At 42.8% G+C, this 22,751-nt stretch overlaps 1 protein-coding gene across 1 annotated transcript in view; it reads right to left on the reverse strand.

Moving 5' to 3' along the window:
* The window catches only part of LOC105911283 (SH3 and multiple ankyrin repeat domains protein 2-like), a 74,293-nt gene that overhangs the window by 15,901 nt on the left and 35,641 nt on the right, over positions 1 to 22,751 (reverse strand). The window contains exons 13-17 of the mRNA XM_042707495.1: positions 21,554 to 21,711; positions 19,864 to 19,977; positions 12,903 to 12,984; positions 9,709 to 9,791; positions 8,228 to 8,352 (exon numbers count right to left, since the gene is read on the reverse strand). Coding sequence (XP_042563429.1) covers positions 8,228 to 8,352; positions 9,709 to 9,791; positions 12,903 to 12,984; positions 19,864 to 19,977; positions 21,554 to 21,711 — 562 coding nt within the window. The remainder of the gene's footprint in view (positions 1 to 8,227; positions 8,353 to 9,708; positions 9,792 to 12,902; positions 12,985 to 19,863; positions 19,978 to 21,553; positions 21,712 to 22,751) is intronic.

Genomic DNA, 22,751 nt, shown 5'->3' on the forward strand with positions numbered 1-22,751 from the left:
CTGTCTCGTTTTCATCACAGCACACCAACACAATAGGCTGCCGGTTGCTAGGTGACCAATGCGCTACGTTACCGCAGAGAGACTGAAAGAGAGGGGTCAAGAAGGCTGAAACTGTTCAACTTATTTTGGGTGTGAAAACTGAAACCTTATAGTCCAGCAAGAATTGACAATAATAACTGAAGTAAAATAAACAGCCATGTACAAAGCATGGCAAGGCATGGAAAACACAAACTAAAACAACTGAGACGAGGATTGAAACATCATTGAACAATGAAGGATTGAAACATCACTGAACAATGAAGTGGCAAAAAGTTGAAGTAATAACATTCATACTGGTCTTGTAGTAATGACATTCAATATACATTTCACAGGTGCTGCTAGCTAAACCATACTAAAATTCACCTGAATCTATTCCAATAACATCACAGAAGCATAACATTCAACAACCTACAACAAATAGGCCTAAGCATCAGGAACAGATTAAAGATCTAGCATAGTGTGGCAGCTCCAATCCCTTCCGATGGCCTTCAACCCCCTGCACCATCAACATTTATTTGAATATGATACTAAAATTAGTTGCCTATAAAAAACATACCTCAAAAAGTGTCAAATTGTTGCATACTGTTACTTTAACTAACTGCTAGCCACATCTAGACCTACCTTGTTCTGCACAACGGTTACATTTAGGTACAAAAAAATAACTTGGCATATCACTTGGGCAATATGGGCAACATAAGGGAGAAGGCTGTTGAGTAAGAATGTTGAGCATTTGTGTACAAACATGATATACTGGTCCATGTTCTAATAAAGGTCATACATGACACCATCTCATAATTAATTTATTCAGAGACTATGTAAGATTATCTAGAGATCTCCCTTGTATTAGTAATTGCAAGCTACTCATTAAAAAATGGAGCAGCCATTGAAGTGGAAAAGCTCACCTAACGGGATTAATTGGATAAGTAAGACAAGCATAGAAAGAGGTTTATAGTTTAAGACTTAAAACATCAAGAATATCCAGTGTTGTCATGACCTACTAAAATATTAGAGTTGTTTTATGAAAATAATAATAAAAAAATGTGTTTCAACATGAAGGTCACATTTACAAAGTGCTAGAAACTCAATCTAAATGGCTAGTTAATCTGAGGCTTGACTCTGAGGTTTTTTACAAAGCAGTTCCTACAATGGATGTGTTTTGTAAAACCTGGAACTTGAAACAACACCAATGAATGGTGGTGCAATACAGACCATATATCAAGTTTGCCTAACTAGCAGTACAACCTTGGTACAAACGTATCATCTGTCTTATGATGCTTTTACTGACCTATAGCTGAAAAATAACATATTTTTGAAACATTGTTAGAACCTTATTGAAATGTACACAATCACAGACTTATTTCTACTAATATGTGTTTAGAATTTCAGATTGCTCATGAACACTCAGAAAACAGACACTGTTAGGCACTCTTACATCACTTGTATCAGAGGCGGAGACGTCAGTCCGTAAGGATGCATGACAGGTCAGTAAACTTCTGTCCAAATCTGACCTGATGGCACTGAATTTAGAGACATTATTTTAGGCTTGCTTGGATGACTCATAGAAGTGGAATGACATCATCATTGAGCGATTTTTGTCTCTACTGACTCAAAAAACAAACATGTACGTGAAGTAGCTTTAAGGCATAGTGCTGTTAGTGATAGTGTCTGCCTACATGGCCCATCCACCCATCCTCACTAAACAGCCTGCATGGCCCATCCACCCAGCCTCACTAAACAGCCTGCATGTGCCACCCTAGCAAAGCACCCTGTGCAAGAGTGACTACATCTCCCACAAATGAGCACAAATCTAAACACAAATAAATGTTCAATTTCTGATCATTTTCCGAAGTCCTTCGCCATTTACTCTAGCTACTGGAACAAGGCATCCCACACTACAGCTGCAAATGTGAAGGGCGGACTGTATATATGGAAATAGCACATCATAATTGGTATAAAATGGCCTGTACAAAATCATTATTTGCAGGGATGTTGGTAAGAACCTGTTATAAGCCTTTCCATTTTATTTATATAGCACCGATACCAATTTAGTCTCAAGGCGCTTTACAGAACCCAAAGCCTGAACCCCCCTAGAGCAAGCACTTAGGCGACGGTGGCAAGGAACAACTCCCTTTTAACAGGAAGAAACCTTGGGGGGGGGGGGCATCTGCTTAAGCTCGGCAGGGTAGAGAGATAGATAAAAGGGGGGCATTATTACAGCCATCAACATTAGCTGGCAAAGGTCTGACTATATGGGAGAGAACAGAGACAGATTAGTAAAGAGGATATCAGTTATACAAATATTTATATAGATATCTCAGTGTCTGAACAATGCAATGCCTAAACATCAATTTCATTCTACTATGGAATGCCACATGATATCCAGGGTAACGGCAGGGGCATTGGGTGACCCCGTCAGGAGTACGAACCCGGGTTAAGGTAAGGGTAGGAATTGGATACGAAGCCAGGTTAGGGTGTTCAGAACTTCATATATTTTCTTTTAAAGTCACTCAAGTTCTGAACAGTAGCTTTTATTTTGAAATGGAAAAAGCTGAGTCTTTGTGTTTCTCATGCCTCAATCAAAAGGGGAAAGGGAGCTTCCGGAGAGACACAGAGAAAGGTCAGTGTCTTTACAGGCAAGCCTCGCCACTCGGCAGCCATCTTGGTAAAGCCCCTGGGCAGCTATTTCAGGTAAACAAGATAAAGCTCCTATCTAAATGAATGGGGAGAGATCCATAACTCCACATTGTTTGACCATCCTGACATTAAAAGTGCATCACGTGAACCCACGTTTAAATCTGACATAAACTGTGTAAACATTGTTTCCCCAAAACTAAAAAATACTTTATTCTTTGTGTTGACTTGCTCACAGCGCACTCCAACAATGTGATCGGCTCTTTTTAATACAGGGCAGGACTTCCAGTCACAACATGTTGATCAACAACCTACATTGAAAACGGAGGGAGAAGTTAACCATTGCAGCACGCAATAACCTAGTCCGCTAATATTCTGTTTAATTTTATTTGTGCAGATAGAGATCTTTCTATATCAATAGGAGGTGTGTGTGTGTGTGTGTGTGTGTGTGTGTGGGGGGGGGGGGGGGGGGGTATCTGAGCTGATCTTTATAAACTGGATGAGAATAACCAGAACAGACAGTTTTTGACTGAATTGAATTGTAAAGCACAATGTCTTTGTTATTCCATCTGAAGTAAACGCTGACCCTGCTTCTCTGGGTTTGTACATACAGTATTTGTGCTGAGGATGCTTGGGACATGTCCCCATCACATTTTGCATTCGCCAATTTTACCGCACGCGATGCTGCGTGGGCACCAACTGAGTTTCGACCTTTTCTCCATCTTCTTTTTCTTTTCTTTTTTCTGCCATTGGAGTCTATGACAGTCCTATCAACTGTATATAGAGATGGACGGCGAGGCCCCTTGCCCTTCCGTTCTATAGAACTGAAGCCAAAATCCCTCGACCATGTAGTCAAATTTGGAGCCAGCGTTTGCGTAGTAGGGACGAGAGGTACGCCCACTAATGTGCTAAACCCATCCCCTTGTCCAGACATCAAGGTGCAGCATATGCGGGAGAGACGGCAACAGGTACATTTACGATGGCAATGACGCTAACATCATCAGTTTCTAAAATAAATCAATAAATCAATGAAGGCACAACATGCAGTGCACCAAGGCCACAGTGACTGAGGAAAATGCGATATTCACCAAGGCCAGAAAAGGGGGACACAGTGATGGCCATAGCCGTTGTGCCGCTGGTGAAACTCCTGCTCTGATTAACATTCATGTTTTCCTATTCCTTATCATCTGATCTCATTTTTTTTTATCTGACGTAAGGGCTTAAATATTAATATAAGCGCTTCATGATCTCTACTGGGTCTTTGACTAATGTTACCCATTCATCACATTGCTACTCGTGTGGAATGCTCCATTGTGAGATAGTAACTCATTATTCAAACATTAGACTTACCGAACAAACCGTGAAGAACAAAGGCTCTGTTAGTACAACCTACAGCACAACAGGTATGACTGTCAAAACCGTTACATTTAACAGTTACAAGAAATGATAAAACAATGGTAGGTTAAACTAAATTGCCCGGCAAACTCGGATACCAACTCAGCTACTCCTCAGCTGTGAACGAGAATGGGTGCGATTCAGGTGCTGCAGCTGGTCTCTTTTAGTAAAGGCTGTCGATCACTTTATTCCAAAGTGGATCCATGCCTCCTCATGGCATAGTAGAATGTTTTGACAACTAAGGTCTAAAAATATGCAGATATCAGCATAGGGAAAACTAACTGTTAAAATTAGACACTGTGGTTGGAACGACATGGAAAAGTGACATGGAAAGTAGGCTACTTTGTCATTGAAACACATGGGGATGGAGGGAGTTAAATATTGTACTGTAGGGGCAACTTGTCATGTCCACCTAATTGATGCAGCCGCCATATTGGATTTAATCAAAAACGTTCAAAAGTTCAGTGGCCACAAATCTTGTTGAATCTTCCCCAAATTTGGGACAGATGATCTTCAGACAAAGCCTCACAAACATTATCAGACAGATTTTTTATTTCAAAAAAATGTTCGTTCGTCAAAGTCGGCAAACAGGAAGTGAGCTCATATCTCAGCTAATCTTTGGTCAATTAACATCAAACTTGCTGTGAGTGCTTACGGCCATGCCTTTGACATAGTGACATCACGTTTCCATGGTATCTATGCCCTGCTGGGTTGCTTGCCCCCCTCTTCGCTACAGCTCCATTTTTGAGTAGTTTGTTTCAGTACACATTACATCGGGTTTTCAAGAGGTTTTCAGGGCAAGGGCATACTGGAGGCTAGTTTTCTCATATCAGTCACACAGTGTTTCTGCACAGCGCAAGGCAGACCCTCCAAAGGGGTATGCCTTAAGTAGGTTGCATCGCTCATGGAACAGGTTTTGTGACAGGTTGTGGGGTTGCGTGGTTATTAGGCCATGAGGAACCTCCTGGGCATGTCATGACGCTTGCTGTCCTCCTGCACATAACATAGCAGTCCCCACCGTTAAATGGAACAACACTAAAGGCTCACAGATAGAGAGTAAGAGAGTAAATAAATATGTAATATGAACGACAAAGCTAAATAACCTGATTGCCTGAATTCAACCATTTCAGACTTGCAGCAGTATTAGGTACTACTAGTAATCGGGATGTCTGCTTATTGTAAGTTGTATCAGGCATCTTTGCAACAACTTGAGATGCAGTCCAGTCCTACCATTCACAGCTTGCTGTATCAAGAGGGAAATCATGTGTATCCCTGTTAACTTGAGAACTGTGAAGGGATGACATCATCAGTGCACACAAGAACTTAGATTTTCAGCTGCATGTATGGGGTGATGACACTGAAGCACTGCCTCTGCTACCATCATAAAACAAAGGTTTTTTTATGAGGGTTCTTGTAACTGAAATATGAAGGCAAGCTACTGTACAGGGCAAATGCTGTCTACATTAATATACAGTAGAATAGCTGACATCAGCTCCCTTAGTTATTCCTTTCTACTCACACAAGGTAAATATGCAAAGGGTCAGACGTGGCAAAAGTGAAGAACGGGAAAAGAGGTGGACAGTGCAAGGGTGCGTAATGAAGAAAAGGAGGGGGATATAATGAGAGAAAGTATATATGCTTAAAGACAGCACCGCAGGAAGTACAGTACAAAGAACCTTCACAGAGAAATCAGATGAGAAAGCAGAAACACCAATACAGCGCTGGATGCCCACACACAGTAGGTGGTGGGAGGAGATGTATTTTCAGTATGCCCATTGCTTACTTCAGTTCCTCTCTGTGTGACTACTAAGGCTGCTCAGACCAGGACACCTAAAACGGAAGAGACGAGCCTTTAAACTGAGGGGAGACGCAGGGTCAAACGCAACCGACTACCAGAGTCTGTGTTGAGAGCCAGAAACATACAAAATGTGCACAATCAATTTCAGACATGGCTAGAAACAGACACATGAACAGCCATAAGTCTGCAAGTGAAGTGTTACATAATGTTTGGTGCACTAAACTAAAGCATGCAATGACTATGCCTTCATGGCAATTTTTCAGAACCCCAACAATATCTGGTAGATTTCATAATCTGCACACAAATACCAGCTCCTTCTGGTTTTATAAACAAATGAAATACTTTAACTGGAGGTCACTATCAAATAACATCTTCTGTTTACATTTTGGCTGAAGCACGGGTTCCCTGGCAGTGTGTTGGGGGAAGCAGTAGCCATGTTTCATCTCCAGTCATCAATCCCAGCAGAATGCCTGAGCGAAAGAGTGCTGCTCCTCACCGGAGACTAGCAGCGGAGGCCCAATCAGTCTCCCTTGGGTCCCGGCAACGTCAATAACATTGACTGAACAATAAAGCCCTGATTACTGCTTGCAAGGTCATCAGAGAGGCTGGGAGTGACAGAGCACAAAAAGATGTGCCTACCTTCCTTGACTTGCATGCCTATATTCGACATCTAAACATATTTACAATATACAACAAATAGCCAAATAAAACAAGAGCGGGAAGTCAAATGAAAAACCATAGGCAGTATATCACCTCCATGCTAAAGCATACTGTTACCTAGGGCTCCTAAAATGATTGACTGTGGGATCCTTTACTTTATTGGCACCTTCCAACAATAACAGCGATTCATGTTATTGAGCCAGCTAAACCTCTGGGTTAGAGAAAATAACATGGCACCCAATCTACATTGTGTACGACACACTAGCCCTTACTTTATGTCCTATCAAAGGAATGAAAGTGTTGTGTGCAGTGCAATGAGAGGGTCACTTGCTTCATATATCAAGAACGGGGTATATGGCTGTATTCCAAAAATATAAGCAGCACGAAGATTAGGAAACATAAAGACAAGACCAAACAGGGAAGGGGATGTCAGAGAAAAAAGTCAAAATGGAAAACATGTCAGCATTACCACCATTGCATCGGAACATTTTGGACCTTTCATGTAGATCTACCAAACAGATGAAATACAACGAACAGTTTCTTTTTAACCCACCTAATAAGGGACACTGGTCTGTCCCATTCTTTGCTTTATAGTGCACAACGCTTAGTTTCCAACATAACAAAACACAATATTCCACATAGCCGCTCTATGTGTCATTAGTTTGTCATAATGCAACTCTGGCTTTGCTGTTGGTTGCCTATGAAAACGTACAAACTCTGCAATTATCACACGCGTCAAATAATTCATGAGGGGTTTGCATGCTGCACGGATAAAGAGGCAATCCTCCTCCCTCGGCTGCCTCTTCCCACCTGTCCACCGCTCGCAAGACGCAAGAGTGGATCGCAGACATGAAACTTTTATGCAACGTAGGAACATTCCACATGCAAAATGAATTTGTTTTGCTGATGTGGAGCTAACAGCTCTAGACATGGGCTGGTTGGCTGGCTTTTGATTCATGGTCATCTCTCCATTCACCCGTGGCCGTCATGTTAGCCATGTCTGTATTAAAGGCTCTTTTAAATGGAGCATCTGTGTTTTTGTGTTTTTCCTTCTTTCTTCCAGACACAGTATCCATAGTAATCCAACAAAGACCTCTACTTGTAAAATCTAATTACCTACAAAGTCTAAATCTACACAGATTACAGATCCGAATTCTAATGCTGCAGTTACAAAAGGTCTTTACAGCCAGGCAAGGTTGGCTTACTGTGCTGGCACAATAGGTAGACCTGACACAGTAGGCACAAGGAGGAATGAAAGGAAGAAAGACAAAAAAAAGAAATCCTTCTAAGACTCATTTTATACATTAGTAATACTGTGAATGGACAGATGTGCAGTCCACAAGCCACTGCCCAATCACCAGCTTTTAAAGACAAACACTCCACAGATGAAGCAAGTTATGATGAGATTCACTGCACCCAAAGAGTCAGTCAACATTAACACTTGAGGGGACCAAAGAACAGCTTGTTGTTATTCGATTCCCGTGTTATGTTGTAGCATGTGCTACTAAAGCAAACACAGGTCCCTGTCCCTTTCTTTTCTACCTCTTCAAATAAAACCTTACAACATGAGGAATTTGCTCATCAACTTAAAACAAACAAAAAAAACAAACATAGCATTTCAAGGTTATCAGAGAACTTGTTGCATGTGAATGTGTATGTTTGGCCAGCACAATGCCCAACCCAATAGAGTGAACACAGCCTTACCTCGATGAGGAAGTCCCCGGTGCGCAGGCCTGCCTGCCAGGCAACTCCACCTTCATCCACAGACTCCAGGTACTGCAGGGCAGGGAAGGCGGGTGTCGGGGTGAACTCCTCAATGGGGGTGTCAGCTGAGGAACGTAGGGCACCCAGACGAGCACCCAGCCAAAGAAACCAAACTGTGAGTCACATTGTACTGAAGGACAGCTGACAGCGAGAAGACTTCCGACAAAGCCAGGGCTGCGTCAACCCAAAAGCGCTGTGTTACAATTGTTGTTAAATGATAAAGACACAACCATATTGCACAGTCTCTTTCTCTTAGTTACCAAGGCTGAGGCACAACAGTGCTTTTGGTAAACGCAGCCCAGAACAGTTGCACAGTCATGGTATAGACAGTAACAATGGGTCTCTTAATGAGTCAACAACAAGTAAACAACAGAGAGGTCCAGCCTCACAGCGGAGTGGGCATCTGGAGAGCATCATGAGGACATTCAGTGGCACGGGATGAGTGAGGACATGTTTGATGATGTGACGTGACGAATCTCAACTCAGAGATGACCATGCAGATCAGTCATGACACGTGACAGTGGGGAGCACATGCTCGGGGGAGATGGTGTTGCTGACAGACAACACTATGGAGCGATGTTGGCCTTGGCCGCCCGCTCGGAGGAGAAGGTGAGCTGGTGGAGAAGGTGGGTTTGCAGTGGGCTCCACTCAAACACTGCTGCACGTCCAACGAGCTCAAACTCCCCAGCGCTGCGGGACTGCATCACTGCATCCCAGTGCACTGTGCATCCGCTCAGCTTCACAGTGGTGAATGGAAAAGACTAGACTTGGTTGGTATGAGGGTGGCGAAAACATGTTATTCTGTCCATCACATGTTTTCGAGCTGCTTATGTGAATACAGTATGTGAAAATGAACATCAAGGATCTGTGAGACAGGGACAATGCTGTGTCATATTCTGAGCTTGTCACAGAAACTTTGCGACTCAAACTGTCAGCTACGTGGCTAAATGTGCAATGGGGGTAAAAGGCAAGGACTGCCTGTTTCTGAGCAAACTCGGAACAGCCTGGCTCCAGGGTATAAAGCTTAGATTTAGTTTGAGTCTAAAGCTTTACCCACTGGACCAATTGAATTCATATCCATGTTGTTCTTTTAGTTGATTTGTTGTTTACTGTATTCTCTATTCTAAGTATTCAAATGATGTGTTGTTAATTGCAGTATAATACAGTGGGGCACAGTGAACATTACATGCTGTGTTTTGTTTCCTGAAGAACCATAATATTTCAAGTAAATCTAAGGAGCAGCAACTTTTTTTCTTCAGAATAGTTGCACAGCATTGGAGGGGTGTGGAGATAAAGAAAACGCGAATACATTTGGCCTATCTTAAGACAACTTTGATCATTTAAACCGGCACGACAGGGAACACATTAAGGTGAAGGAAGCATGAAGATGGGGAGGCACAAACAGTTGGTCCAGCTCCTACCTTTCGCCCCTCGTAGCACAAACCCGAATCCTTCATTATCCTTCTTCTGCAGCACTACCGTCTTTTCGTCAATAACACAGTCGCTGTGGAGAAAATTCCGCGCATAACGACCGTTATTACATCCTATCATTCTCATCATCGCAACAGCTGTTCGCCCGAAGTGATGTTTCATCATGACAGGCGTCGGCTGTCCTTTCGACATGATCTATACAGAACGATGCGATGTTGCTGAATTGCACCATCGGCGATTACTTCCAGAGAATAAGACCACCTTTGCTGTCGGAGGAGCAGCAGCACGATAAGGCGAGGGCCAGGGCAAACAAGAAAAACGCAAGAACCAAACCAACATCATCTCCAGAGAGAGTGAAACACACGAGAGAAATACATGGGATGCTACAGAATCTTTGCGGGTAAACCGGCTCTGGGGAGCAAGGAGCGCAGAACGAGAGAGAAGGGGAGAGGGAGAGAGAGAGAGAGAGAGAGAGAGAGAGAGAGAGAGAGAGAGAGAGAGAGAGAGAGTAAGTGAACGCATGAATGAAAACGAATTTTGACAGACGGGTAGAAAAAAAGATAGAGGGAATGTAGTATAAATAAATAAATAAATGAATGAATGAATGAAAGACCATGAAAAGACCACCACGAGTGGCGTAGGGCTCTATAAAAAGAACTTTCAAAGCGCAGGCTTGTGAAATCGAGCATTGTGAGCGATAGTAAAGGAGGCCCAGACAAATGTGTGCAGAAGTCGCCTGTATATGGCATGAGGCCACTGAAAAAATAGGCTTATTTCAAATGCACACATATTAGGAATGGTGCGATTCTCTACCAGTAGGCACTCAGTAAGCCATATTGTCATAAAACCTTTCCATATCTTTACAAACACTAAATTAAATATCAAAACCAAGAATGCTCAATAAAAAATAACTACAATAATTTAAGGTGGTATTGATACCAAATTTCTGCTCTGGTCTGAATCTGATCTTTCATAGTTGATAAACTGGTGGCAGACCAATAGGATGTGATAGGAGGTTCCTGAACCTCTGACTCCGCAACTGAACAATTCATTTGCAAGTGCATTTCATACATAGGTCCTGAAGAGATGGTGCTGACTCCAGTGTTGTATGTAGACTGGTTGGCATAGCAACATAAGGCATGGGACTGGCATTTGTCAGACCGAGCAACAAGGCCTTTAGTCAGAACCAGTTGTCTGGCTTTTTCATGCTGAGATGCATTTGCTCTCCTTACTCTCCTGTATTTTCAGGCAAAAGCCACATAGCCTTGTCTTTTCACTGTACAACAGTTATCACACTTAGATATAGTGTGTGATACTGAATGAATGAATGAATGAATGAATGAATGATTTAGGCATTCCTAGAATTCTCTGCATGACTATAATAGATGTGCAGCTCACAGTTCAGCAGCAGTTATCTTTAAAGTAAAAGATAGTCCAGAGATCAATTTCCTGAACTGTGCTATAGGCTTTACTCTTGATCATTATGAAATTCTCTGTGAAATTATGCATTTGCCTTGAATAATGCATTTGCTCAGTGCAACCCAGCAGTTACTTTGGCGTCCATATGGTGATTTCCACATGGCCAGCCACAACACTGCAGGGGAATGCAGTGTCAAAGTTTACCTAGAGAGAACTCTGTTCCCGTGACAAGCCACTGCAGGATGCATTCGGCTCTGCACTGCCATGGATTTGCTCTGCGTCTCCATGGAAACCAGTGCTGTACACAGGGTGTGTCAGCTGGTTCTGGGCACAGTAAAAACAGAGGAGGATAATTTTCTCTCCATCCTCCTCAGCCTGAGAGGACGAACGCGCCACGTTTGAGTGTGACAGTGGCTTCACTTGGGTTTGTCCACTTGTTTCTCGGCCAGCCACACGACATAAACACCCATTTCCATGCATGGGAACTGAACAAGTATCATCGACAAGGACAGTCAAGCATAGTATGCAATGATGAGATACTGTATGATGGGTCATGTAAACTGTAGATTGTAGATAAACTATTACTACATTTACAGAGGATTCAGTCAGCCACGTCATTCAGATGTATTCAAATAACACAATTTTAGGGAATGCATCTGTGTTTAATTAGAAGGTTAGCATTTATTAGAGAGAAAACATTAGCATGCAACAATCTATAAATGATTGTTGGGTTGAAAAGGTTGGGCTGAATATGTGAAATCTGCTGTGCAGAATGATATTGCTGTACAGCAACACAATCCCACCATGGAGAGGATACTGGTTGTGCTCCTGATGGTGATGACTACCCATAAGCAATGTGACCCGAAGCTCCAGCACTGCTTGCATAACCAACCATCTGACAGTAAGCATTTTCACACCACTGAAACACAGCTCTTACAAACAGTTAAGTCAACGGTATTCTAATGAAGGAGTCTTATGCCTGCTGTGGTTTAAACGTATTTTCGCTAGCCATAATTTAACACACATAATGTATACTCCCATTAAATAATAAACCAGGGCACTATGATTACATACAGAGAAAATTATGATGTAGAAGTCTAATTATGGAAGGTCAGTTGCTGTACTTGGGAGATCACTGCGGACAGACTACTAATGATTGTATACTGCCCACACTGGCATTTTGATTAGAAAGCATTGCAGCTGACCAAATAGTTCCCTACATAATGAATGGGACTTGTGGATGGACTGTAAACTACAGCAATGAAAATTAATGTATTACTATAATGCGATTGTGCATCGCAGTATTATGATCAATTATTGGGATGGGGGTGGGTTTAAGCCGAGAAAAAGGACAAATGGAGGAACACATAAGGAGACACGGGGCATGAATAATTGATTAATGATCTTGTGACCTGGCCCTCCTGAATGGTGTTAATTAAAGTCAATCAAAAGCAACAGAGGAATCATCTTTTGAGAGAAACAAATTTCAATATCAAATGATCAAGGCAATGGTAATATGGGAAACGATTATTCTGACCATTTTTGTGGAAGAATAGAGAGGCTAATATGAACAAAACTCACAGTCTGAACATAAAAATAACTTGAACATATATTTTATTTTAGAAAGATTGCAAGATGTCTTAACAAAATGGAAACAGTGCTTCAATACGACATAGGAACATTGTTTGCACGTGTGCATGTGTGTGTTTGTGTCTGTGTGCATGTGTATGTGTGTGTATATATATATATATATATATATATTCACCTTGATGCATCAAAGCTGTCATAGGATCCCACTGTGTAATGTCGAAAGAGCTTTCTTCTCTCTGATCGGTCAGCTCTGGAATCTAAGGGAAATCATACAGGCCCAAAATGTAATATTTACCTGAACATCGGAAGTCTATTTGATATGTGCGCTCATAACTTCAGTGTTGTCAGGGATTGTTGACTGTGTCTCAGTCACACTATATTGGCATATATTGATGTGTACATAAAGGTATTCACCAAAGGAAACTGAAATGGCCAAATTTCAAACAGTATTTTTCTCTAGTAGGTGAATATGAGAATGTTACACTGATAAAAGGTCCTAGAGATAGCATTTGGAAGCAAGGCATTGTACCACTATACAAATAATTATACAAAATTCACTGTCACTCTGATCCCAGGTAGCAGTATCCAGCTAAATACTGTACACTGGACCATCAAACAACAAAGTTGGAGTATGTCCTTAACAGCAGATCAACCTTCAATTTTTTTAAAGTTTGAATCCTTAACCTAATCGAGTCGATTATTACAAAACTGCACAAGGTACATTAAGCAGGTGGCATCAGAATGGAAACCGCGGTGAGTTCCAGCAGGTAGCTAAATGACTTGAAAATGAAGAGGTGTGAGCAACTCATGCAACAATCACACAGGGCAGGACACAAGGCCATAACCCAGTGTGCTTCTACTGAAAGGCTGCACTCAGACACGCCACTGCACTGGAAGTGGAGGGGACGGGGGAGGGGGTTACAAGCGGACAGGATGCTGCACAAGCAGAGCTAGGGAACTTATGCGGTTAATGAACGGCTCCTGGGTGGTTGGATGATGAAGGCTGAAAGAGCGCATCCACCCCTCCTCCAGGATTGGCTGATAACCTGGATATTTCTCCGGGGAGAAAGGACACTGCCTTCTAACCTGAGAGATGTGTACCACTGCTGGATATGTTCTGGCTTCATGTGTGCTCGAGAGATGCAACGGGAAAAAAAAGAATCCATCGTTTCCTTTTCTCATCTTGTTTTGCTGCTTGACCAAATGTCGAATCGGGGTCACCACAGATATTGGCACGAACACGCATGCATGTGCATTCTCTATGTTGTTTACCAGGATGTGTGTGTGCATGCATGCTTCTGAGAGTACAGTTTTAAAAGGCTCGGAGGCGCTCAAACTATGCTCTATTGTACACTATTGTTCTCCTGCAGTTATGCTGATATGCGATGATATCAGTCATCAGGAGGCTGCGTGGGATTCGACACTTTCCCCCTTCCAACCTACTCACTGGTAAGCCGTTAAAGTCACAGCCGCTCGTTTCTTTGTTCAGCTGAGATATTTTTGATAGAGTGCAAAGAGGGGGAGGGTGTGCGCTGTTATAAACATACAAAGCTATTCCGCTGAACTACCGTGAGTCTCTGTGCCATCTCGCAGAGTAGGCCCATGATACTTTCATCATTTAGCTGAGCTACACAACCAACTCGCATTCGCACTCTGTGATGTTCTTATGTCTGCTTATATCTGCCGTTACAGCCAATATCAAACAAACACCAAAAGCGTAAACAAAGTGAGCCTAAAATCAATAGCGTGTCTATGACTCTCTTTATCCATCGCCCTCTCATTCTCTCTCTTTCTCACTTTTCTTTCTTAGGCTAATGAAACACCCTGTCACTGCTAACCTGCAGTGGTGTCTAGCGCTTTCCAGTAAAAGCTCTGGAGTGCAAACACTTCCTCTCCACCAACAGCCGAAAAAGAGCCCACTTGACAGGAGTGTGGACAGCAGTGGCAGAAACTACAGCAGTGAATAGGAAATTAGCTGGTGTATCTAGCTTTGGAAGTCTCCCCAGGTTTCTACTGGGGGCTTGTCTCTGACTGGTGTCTATAAAACAGAGAGTGACTGTGTCAAGCTTATGGCCCCATCCTGTAAAACATACAAACAAATAACATCCCACTTTGATTTCCACACCAGGACATCTTTCCTTGGAGGCAGTTCCGCCAACATGTATATATTTTTTCTTGCAGTGCATTTTTCCCCTTTAACATTACACAAGAGATAATACGTGTCCTCATGGGAAGACACTGCTCTAGATGGTGGAATGGCAATGTTGTTCTTGTCAAGACAAATTATTAACAGCAAACACGGATTCACAACAACAGATCAACACACTGAAGATTTCCATTCCTCCACAGTCACACAAACGCAACAGCTAACCACCAATATGCAACAGCTAACACCAATATGCAACAGCTAACACCAATATTCAACAGCTAACACCAATATTCCCAACTTCACTGCTCACATGCCATACCAGCTGGTTACATTCTCCCAAAGCATAGCACACTGTACCTCCAAAGTGGACCTTCTTCCTCCTGGGAAGGTCATCCATTTGGCCCTTGCTTTGATTTCGCCTTCCTCTTTCCTCTCTCAAATGGAAGCCTTTCCTAAAGATACGTGTAGCTCCAACAGCCAATGGAGGAAACAGCGCTCAATGTCTCTCCCTCAGGCCACACTGCCAATGACTCCAGCGCATACCCGCAAACTTTGGAACCGCTTAAACTGTGGCAGGCATGAGACAACCTTTGCCACTACCAACCCCCAGGAAGAACAAGCCATGATAAGGAGAAGAATCCTATGTGAGCTCTGCTTTCAGCGCAGAACAGGAGAGAGAGGAAGAGAGGGAGAGAGAGAGAGAGAGAGGGAGGAAAAAAAGATGGTTCAGAAAAGGAAAAAAAAAAATCTTGCCAAGGCCCACTCCTTAGCAACAGAGCTGTACAGTGTAGAGGATGTTTCCATGGAAATATATCAATCAGGGATGTACATGAGTGTGTTCCTCTGAAAGGTCCATGAGAGTTTGGCACTATACTTATACTATTATTCAACCCAACAGCAGGCAGGCATCACCTCCTCACAGGCAGCAGGGCTCTTACTCACATGGAGCTGCTGTCCATTTTAGTATCCAGGCTCTGTAGTGGTATGCCTGTGCAGGCTGTTGCCAGGATGAGTGTTTTTTTTTTCTTCTCCTTCATATGAATGCAATGCATCTCTGTAGCATCGCTGCTTGTTTTGTACAAAAGCCGAGGCAAATCCCCCAATTTGAAAATGTTCTCGTTAGAAAAGTGTACTGATGATGGAATGCATATCAAGGTGTTGCTAAAATGCTGATGGATGCCACACAGAAGAAGCGTACAGTGTGCCTCAAATCAGACGTAACACACAGCTGACTGGGAAAGCTGTGTTATATGACTGCTTGTACAGTGTGCCGTTATGCAGTATTCGATTGATAAAACCGACATCATGCCCCAAAACAGCGACATATTTACAGACATACATTTTCAGCAAGAGCAGATTTTTCGCTTCCCTGTCCCTCTCCATGGTTACCACATCCATAGCTCTCTTACGACTGGTCACATTGCAAGGTTGGAACTGGTTGTGTGTGTGTTTATGTGTGTGGAAGGGGGAAAGGAACTGAAAGGGGGGAGGGGGAGGGAGTGCAAACATTGGTCTATTATACCACGGGGGGTTGCAAGGTTTATGGTTTTCATGGTAGAGTGCTAGAGTAGTGTCCCTGCAGAGCTGGAGTATTTCCCACCATTCACACCTTCCCCCACGCCAGAGCGCTGAAATCCCAAATTAACCAGCGATGGCTGCAATCCAGGTGGTCTGAGACCGAATGCTCCATTTCCAGTGCGCCTTCAGCTTTGGGTTACCACTGAGGAGGTGGACAAATCTAAAGACTGCATAAAAAGCACAGTGCAGAGCCATCTTGGCATACATGCCTGGTATTCATTGAACGTATTAATTTATGGGGGCGTGGGTTGGGAGTGAAAAAAACTGAACGAGAACTCAACGACCAATAACCAACTACTGGTCAAATTAGATATGGCACTGCTCAACATAGTAGCCTGTAACTAACCTATTTGGTGATGAGTTTATATTTAGCTTTGTACTTATATAATATGGTCAGCGCCTACCTGGTAGCCTATTTTTTTTTAGAAGAGATAGCTAAAAGATAGATATTTTATTCAATAGATTAAATAGATTAGATAGAGAGATAGATATTATTTATTAATACAATGGACATGCGCCAAACGTGAAGCAAATGGAATGGAACGATACATAGCCAATCATAAAAGCGTATTTGATCCGGAAAGATCAATTTTCAAATTTGGAATTTTGTTTTGAACTTTCCTGTCATTTAAGTATAAACTATGAGCCTTTCTTATTCTGACAGGAAAGTTTGTCGTTTAAGCTTTGTGACCGTCGTGATACGACCGCACATGAAACGCTCTTCTGCCCCGGATCTACGACTGCTAGCACACGCACGCATTGCACAAGCGCGCACACACACAGACGGATATACTTTAACAAAGGAGGCTAGGACACCAAGCTTGTTTTCCACCATTTATTTTAGTGAACCGAGTTGGTGCACAAACTTGGTCTCAATGAATATAGATAAATGGATTACCGCCTTGTTGGGGTTCGAGTCCTCGTTTAGCTGGTCAGTCTGCCGGCAAAGAGGCGCCACCGGGAAACAGGGGAACATTGATTTGGTTCCCAGTTTAATTACACTGGTGATTCCCTGTAATGGCTGTAGGGACAAAATAAAGGGTATTGACCAAACCACTTTGGTAAGGTGTCTTTACAGGCCTGGGAATATGATATATGACATAGTTATTTCTTTGATGATGTTTAGCACACGGAGAATACCGTATTTGTGCTTTCAGGGTTTGTCTTGTAATCTGTATCTTTGGCTTTTTCTTTCTTTCTTTTTGTATTGAATTTTGAATTTGGGTTCCCTAATCTATATTTTTTGTGTTGAACTTTGGACTTTGGCCATACTCACATATAGACGGTACCGCCGCTTGGTCCGTCACTTGCTTGAATAGAGAAAGTCAATCACCAATCACCAATCAGTGGTAAAAAATGGCTAGAAGAGCTGTTCTGTTTATCCTTATAATGGTAACCTTATTGGCATGCTAAGCTGCATGTATGAATTTATCTGCTTGATTCTGATTCTCTCATCTCCTTCTCCCTTCCCTTCTGCCCTTTAGTTAAATACAAGTTAGACAACAGTACTATGGAGAGTCACAGATTCAATTTCTCACAGCATCCATTTTAGTGAAGCCAGCTGGCTTCAGTGTTCTGAAAACGTATTGCTTACAGCAGCTTTAACATTACAGGTACAGTCCAAGATACTGGTGAAAGGTCCTTTCCGTGTTCCTGAAGCAATGTGCTGATTGGCTGGAATAGTATATGTCTCCGTCCAAGCCAGTTTGTTTGTGTCCCATTTACAGAGCCAGGACTGGGTATGACCACTGGAGGTTCTTAAAGCGCACACACTAAAGGACTGTGAGGAGCAATTCAGCAAGAGGACTGTGAAGAGCAATTCTCTAAATTTGACAAAAAGTATATTGCGTTAGAATCGAGGACTGCACCTTTTTGATCTTTCCAACACAAGGTATATCGAATACTGCAAGCCAGGAGGCACTATATACCAAAGCTTACTTCAGCAGCAAAGCCCTTCACTCTCCAGAGGGTAGTCACATGGGCCACATCCATTAGAGCACTGACAGCTGACGTCGGCCCACTTACTTCACCAGCAACAGCATGCCTTGATATCTGTCATTATTCCTCTTCCCCCATACAACATCCTCCAGTCCATTCAGTGACTCCTCTACACATAGAGAGCACCCTTCAGATGCAGCACAGGAGCAGAGGCAGCCCCCTGGAGGAAACCTTTTTTGTCCGATTATTTGAATGTTTCAATATGTTAATTGAAAGGCATGAGGGCTTTGGATGTTGTTTTAGCCATTCATGGGGCAGGCCTCTCAGTGGGCATCTGTGAACGGCCCCTCGATACTGAGCATATTCCACTAGGAGAGAGGGAAGCTTGGCAGCGCTGCGATCCTGCTGAATTTTTTTTAACTCAGAAGACCTCTGGTGCTTGGCCCTGCAGCCCCGGCCACATGGAGCCCTCCGTGTGCAGTTCTAAAGCCATGGCACAGAGGCTGCACTGATGTGGAAGGCATTCATTTGGACCAAAATAACAACTTTCAACAGAATGTTGCCCCTGGCCCCTTATGCCAATTTGCACACGGACTATGCTGCCATGCACACGCACAGTCACCCATGCACACACACACACACACACACTCACACACTGCAATGTACGGATAACTGCAACACATGGTGAGCTTTCATGAGAGCCACCAAGTGATTGACATGGTTCCTCGACCCAGGATACACAATGTCTGGCCTATAGATTCTGTATATGCTTTAGCCTTTCATCACACAGTTCTGCTCGGATCATCGTAGCATATTTATTAGGCACTAGATTAGCCATGTATCCTGACATGCTGTGCTAAAACAAATAAGGTTACGGTGCATCCTCAAGAAAGACATTGGGACGTACGTATGTGTGGTTCTGTGTGGATGGTACGTGAGGATACTGATTTTCGCAGTGCTCTAGTTTAACTTCTTTAACTCCCCTCATTCCATATACTCCGTTTAAAAGGTTGTGCCGGTATTGTGCCTGAGATTTATGTTTCATTAATGTGTGCAGTCAGGCCTAGCCGCAACCAATGAATGCAAAATGAACCACAGTAAGAGCCGGCAAGGACCAGGAGGCCTTTCCAAAAGCACAGAGGGGCAAACAGAAACAGAGAGAGAACTTATCAAACTGGGTTACTGTTTATCATTGTAAAAACACATCTGCATTTGATAATTTTTTTCTTTTATCCAACAATAACTGCCAAATCAATGTAGAAAAACCTTCCACACCTACCCATAGAAAAGAAAAGTGAAAATAATTTATAATATACAAAAAGAAGAAAAATGACTAAATCATTATATGCTAAGCATTGTGGTCATGTATGTATAATCAATATGTGGTCAATCAGCAAAGCTATCATATAGCACCAGGAAACCCCCCAGTGGGCAGTGGGAACCCCGGAAAAGGTCTCAGTGAGGGACTTACAGGGTCGGTCCTCGTTGGCCTTGCTGGGGATCTCCTCCACACACTCGGCGGGGAACCATCCCATGCTCCCACGCGCGCTGCCTTCCCAGAAACCCCCTTCTCCAATGCTCAGCACTAGAAGGAATGAGAAAAGGCATTACATCTCTGTGCATGTGTCACTCTTAGGCTGCAGAATCAGATGTAAGGACATTCACTGAGGTCAGCACAGTGTGCTCATTCACTTGAAGGAGTGTACCGGGCCCAAGCCCTCAATAAATTATTATGAAGGTAGGAAACGGGGGAGAGGATGGCCCTGCCGGAAGGCATGTGTCCTCGGTGACCTCATTCTGGTGGCTCCCTTCTGCCGAGGCACGGTGAGTTATGCACCTCTAAAAGCTCCGACCTGAGAGCAGATACATCACGGACATCTCTGAGCTTTCGTCAGTTTTCATCAGTTTCCTCTTCTGACAGCCTCGCCGTCCCTGTCAGCCTCAGCCAGAGTAAATGCGTGTGCTATTACACCAAGCCATAGTTCTCAACACAGGGAGTGAATTATAGCACCTGTCCTCTCTTTGTGTATTTTCCACTCTATTTTGTCTGACTATACATCTGTATTAGCACAGATGATACTCTATACTATACTCTTTGAGTATATATACTATACTCTTTGAGCTGAAAGTATAAATGCACTAACGAAAAAATGCAATGAGGACCTATTTAATGATTAATTGAATATTTAATGATTAAATCAATGCAAAATGTACACAGCTACCTTAAATCCTCTGATACTGGCTTCTTAGTAGAACCCTTCTAAGGGTCCTAGCAATGATCATCGGAGCAGTGAGGAGAGGGACAATTTACAATCCTGTGGAACCTTTTCTTAGCAGCCAAATGGGTTACATAGAAAAAAGAAAGAAAAGTCTACCTCCCACCTAGTCCATCAATCCCACATTCTATGTGGTCTAGAAACATTCCATAGGATTTCAATTGGGCTAACCGTGTAGCTAATGGGAATCGATCCCAATTCAGTTAAACGTGACTGGTTCAGCTCATAGCTCATGTCACAAGCAGTTAATTGTGGTCCAAAGATAAATGGGGATAGTTAATTTACCTTATTGAACCTAATGGGGAGATGGGACATTATTTTACTCAGTAAAGGCCTGTTAGACTTTCTGCTCTGTTTCACAAAATTCCATCCTCTACATGTCTGACAGAGGGGATCCAAACTATGCATCTTTTCTAACCTCACTGACAACAGCCGCACTGTTGTAGTCTGATTCTAGCCGCACTGTTGTAGTCTGATTCTAGCCGCACTGTTGTAGTCTGATTACATCCGCACTGTTGTAGTCTGATTACATCCGCACTGTTGTAGTCTGATTACATCCGCACTGTTGTAGTCTGATTACAGCTGACTGTTGTAGTCTGATTGTAGCCGCACTGTTGTAGTCTGATTACAGCCGCACTGTTGTAGTCTGATTCTAGCCGCACTGTTGTAGTCTGATTACAGCCACACTGTTGTAGTGCCTCCTCCCCTTCATCACCTGCAATACTCTAAAGAGCTTGATGACTGGATGTATTAAAACAACAGGTCTAATATGCCCTTCTCTATTAAGCATTACCAGACTGCAGTCCAAGCACAAACCGAGCTAAGTAATGCTAACGCTAAGTCAAAGCTAATGGAGTGGCTCTGATGGTGTGGATGAGGTGTTACCTTTGACTCTGTCGTTCTTGTACAGCGTGATCTCGCCCTCAGCCTGTGGCTGGTAAGATTTCACCACCACATAGTGTCTGCCTGGGACGGCACTGTACAGCTTGCGCTTGGAGCTGGGGGCCTCTGCACTGGACAGGCCGTCCCTGCTGGCGCGTGGGCTGGAGAGATGTCCACAGGGGCAAGCTTAGTTACAGTGGGCCTGACATAGAGAACATGTCTTTAACAGTGATTTACTTGTTCAACACTACCACAAAAAGGTGAGATCAACTGCCTTTTCTTCATTTGTGATACAATGACATATTTACCAATAACTCAAGAAAAGAAAAACAAAATACACAGTTTTAAGTCCAGTGATCGTATGATGTCTGTACTTATCCATTAATACCATCAAAATAATCCAGTCCATATTGTGGGGGGTCATTTTCTCCACACCAAGGTAGATAACTTAACTAGCACACTCACCATAGATGGAAGTAAGCAATGCACAAAAGGGTATGGGGGATGTGGTTCCTTGCAAAATGTGGTTTGAACATGTAATTTATACTTAGCAATATATAGCAATAACTATAGCAATTCGAATTATGGTAATAATGTCATAGTGTTTGCCATTTTCGTGGTCACACACATTATGCCCTGTTCAACAATATTGGATTAGCATCATAAACAGACCAAAAACCACTGACAGATCGTGATGGAGAATTGTGTTACTCCTCCCCCTTGTGGACTACAGGAGCACATGCAACTGCATGAAAGGAAGATGTTCAATGGTTTAAACAATTTCAAACAGACATCCGGGGTTTGGTCCAAAGCTCCCAAATCTACCACTTCATTTAAAGGTTATTACATTTAATATATAGACAGTTGATTTGTTCATCGGTCACTCCCAGCAAAGTGTTTTCCCTACTGTGACCCCACTGGTCCTGCTACACTGGCATTATAGGAGAACAGCAGAGTAGGAAACATTGAAACACAGCTTGCCTAATTAATAATACAAAACAATTATTGAGATAAGGCCTGCTTGAACATAATGGAGAGAGACATGATTTATAAAGACAAGCTAAGTAGGTCTAACTACAATTTACCCAAGAAAATGTACAGTATGTGCAACCTTGAACTAATTGAACAACCTCGACCATTCCGGTGTAAGGGACTAGGCTTGAATAGCTGAGTCAAAGCTTGCAGCAAGATAAAGCTCCAG

This window comes from Clupea harengus, chromosome 3 (assembly GCF_900700415.2).
Source record: "Clupea harengus chromosome 3, Ch_v2.0.2, whole genome shotgun sequence".
Lineage (NCBI taxonomy): Eukaryota > Metazoa > Chordata > Actinopteri > Clupeiformes > Clupeidae > Clupea > Clupea harengus.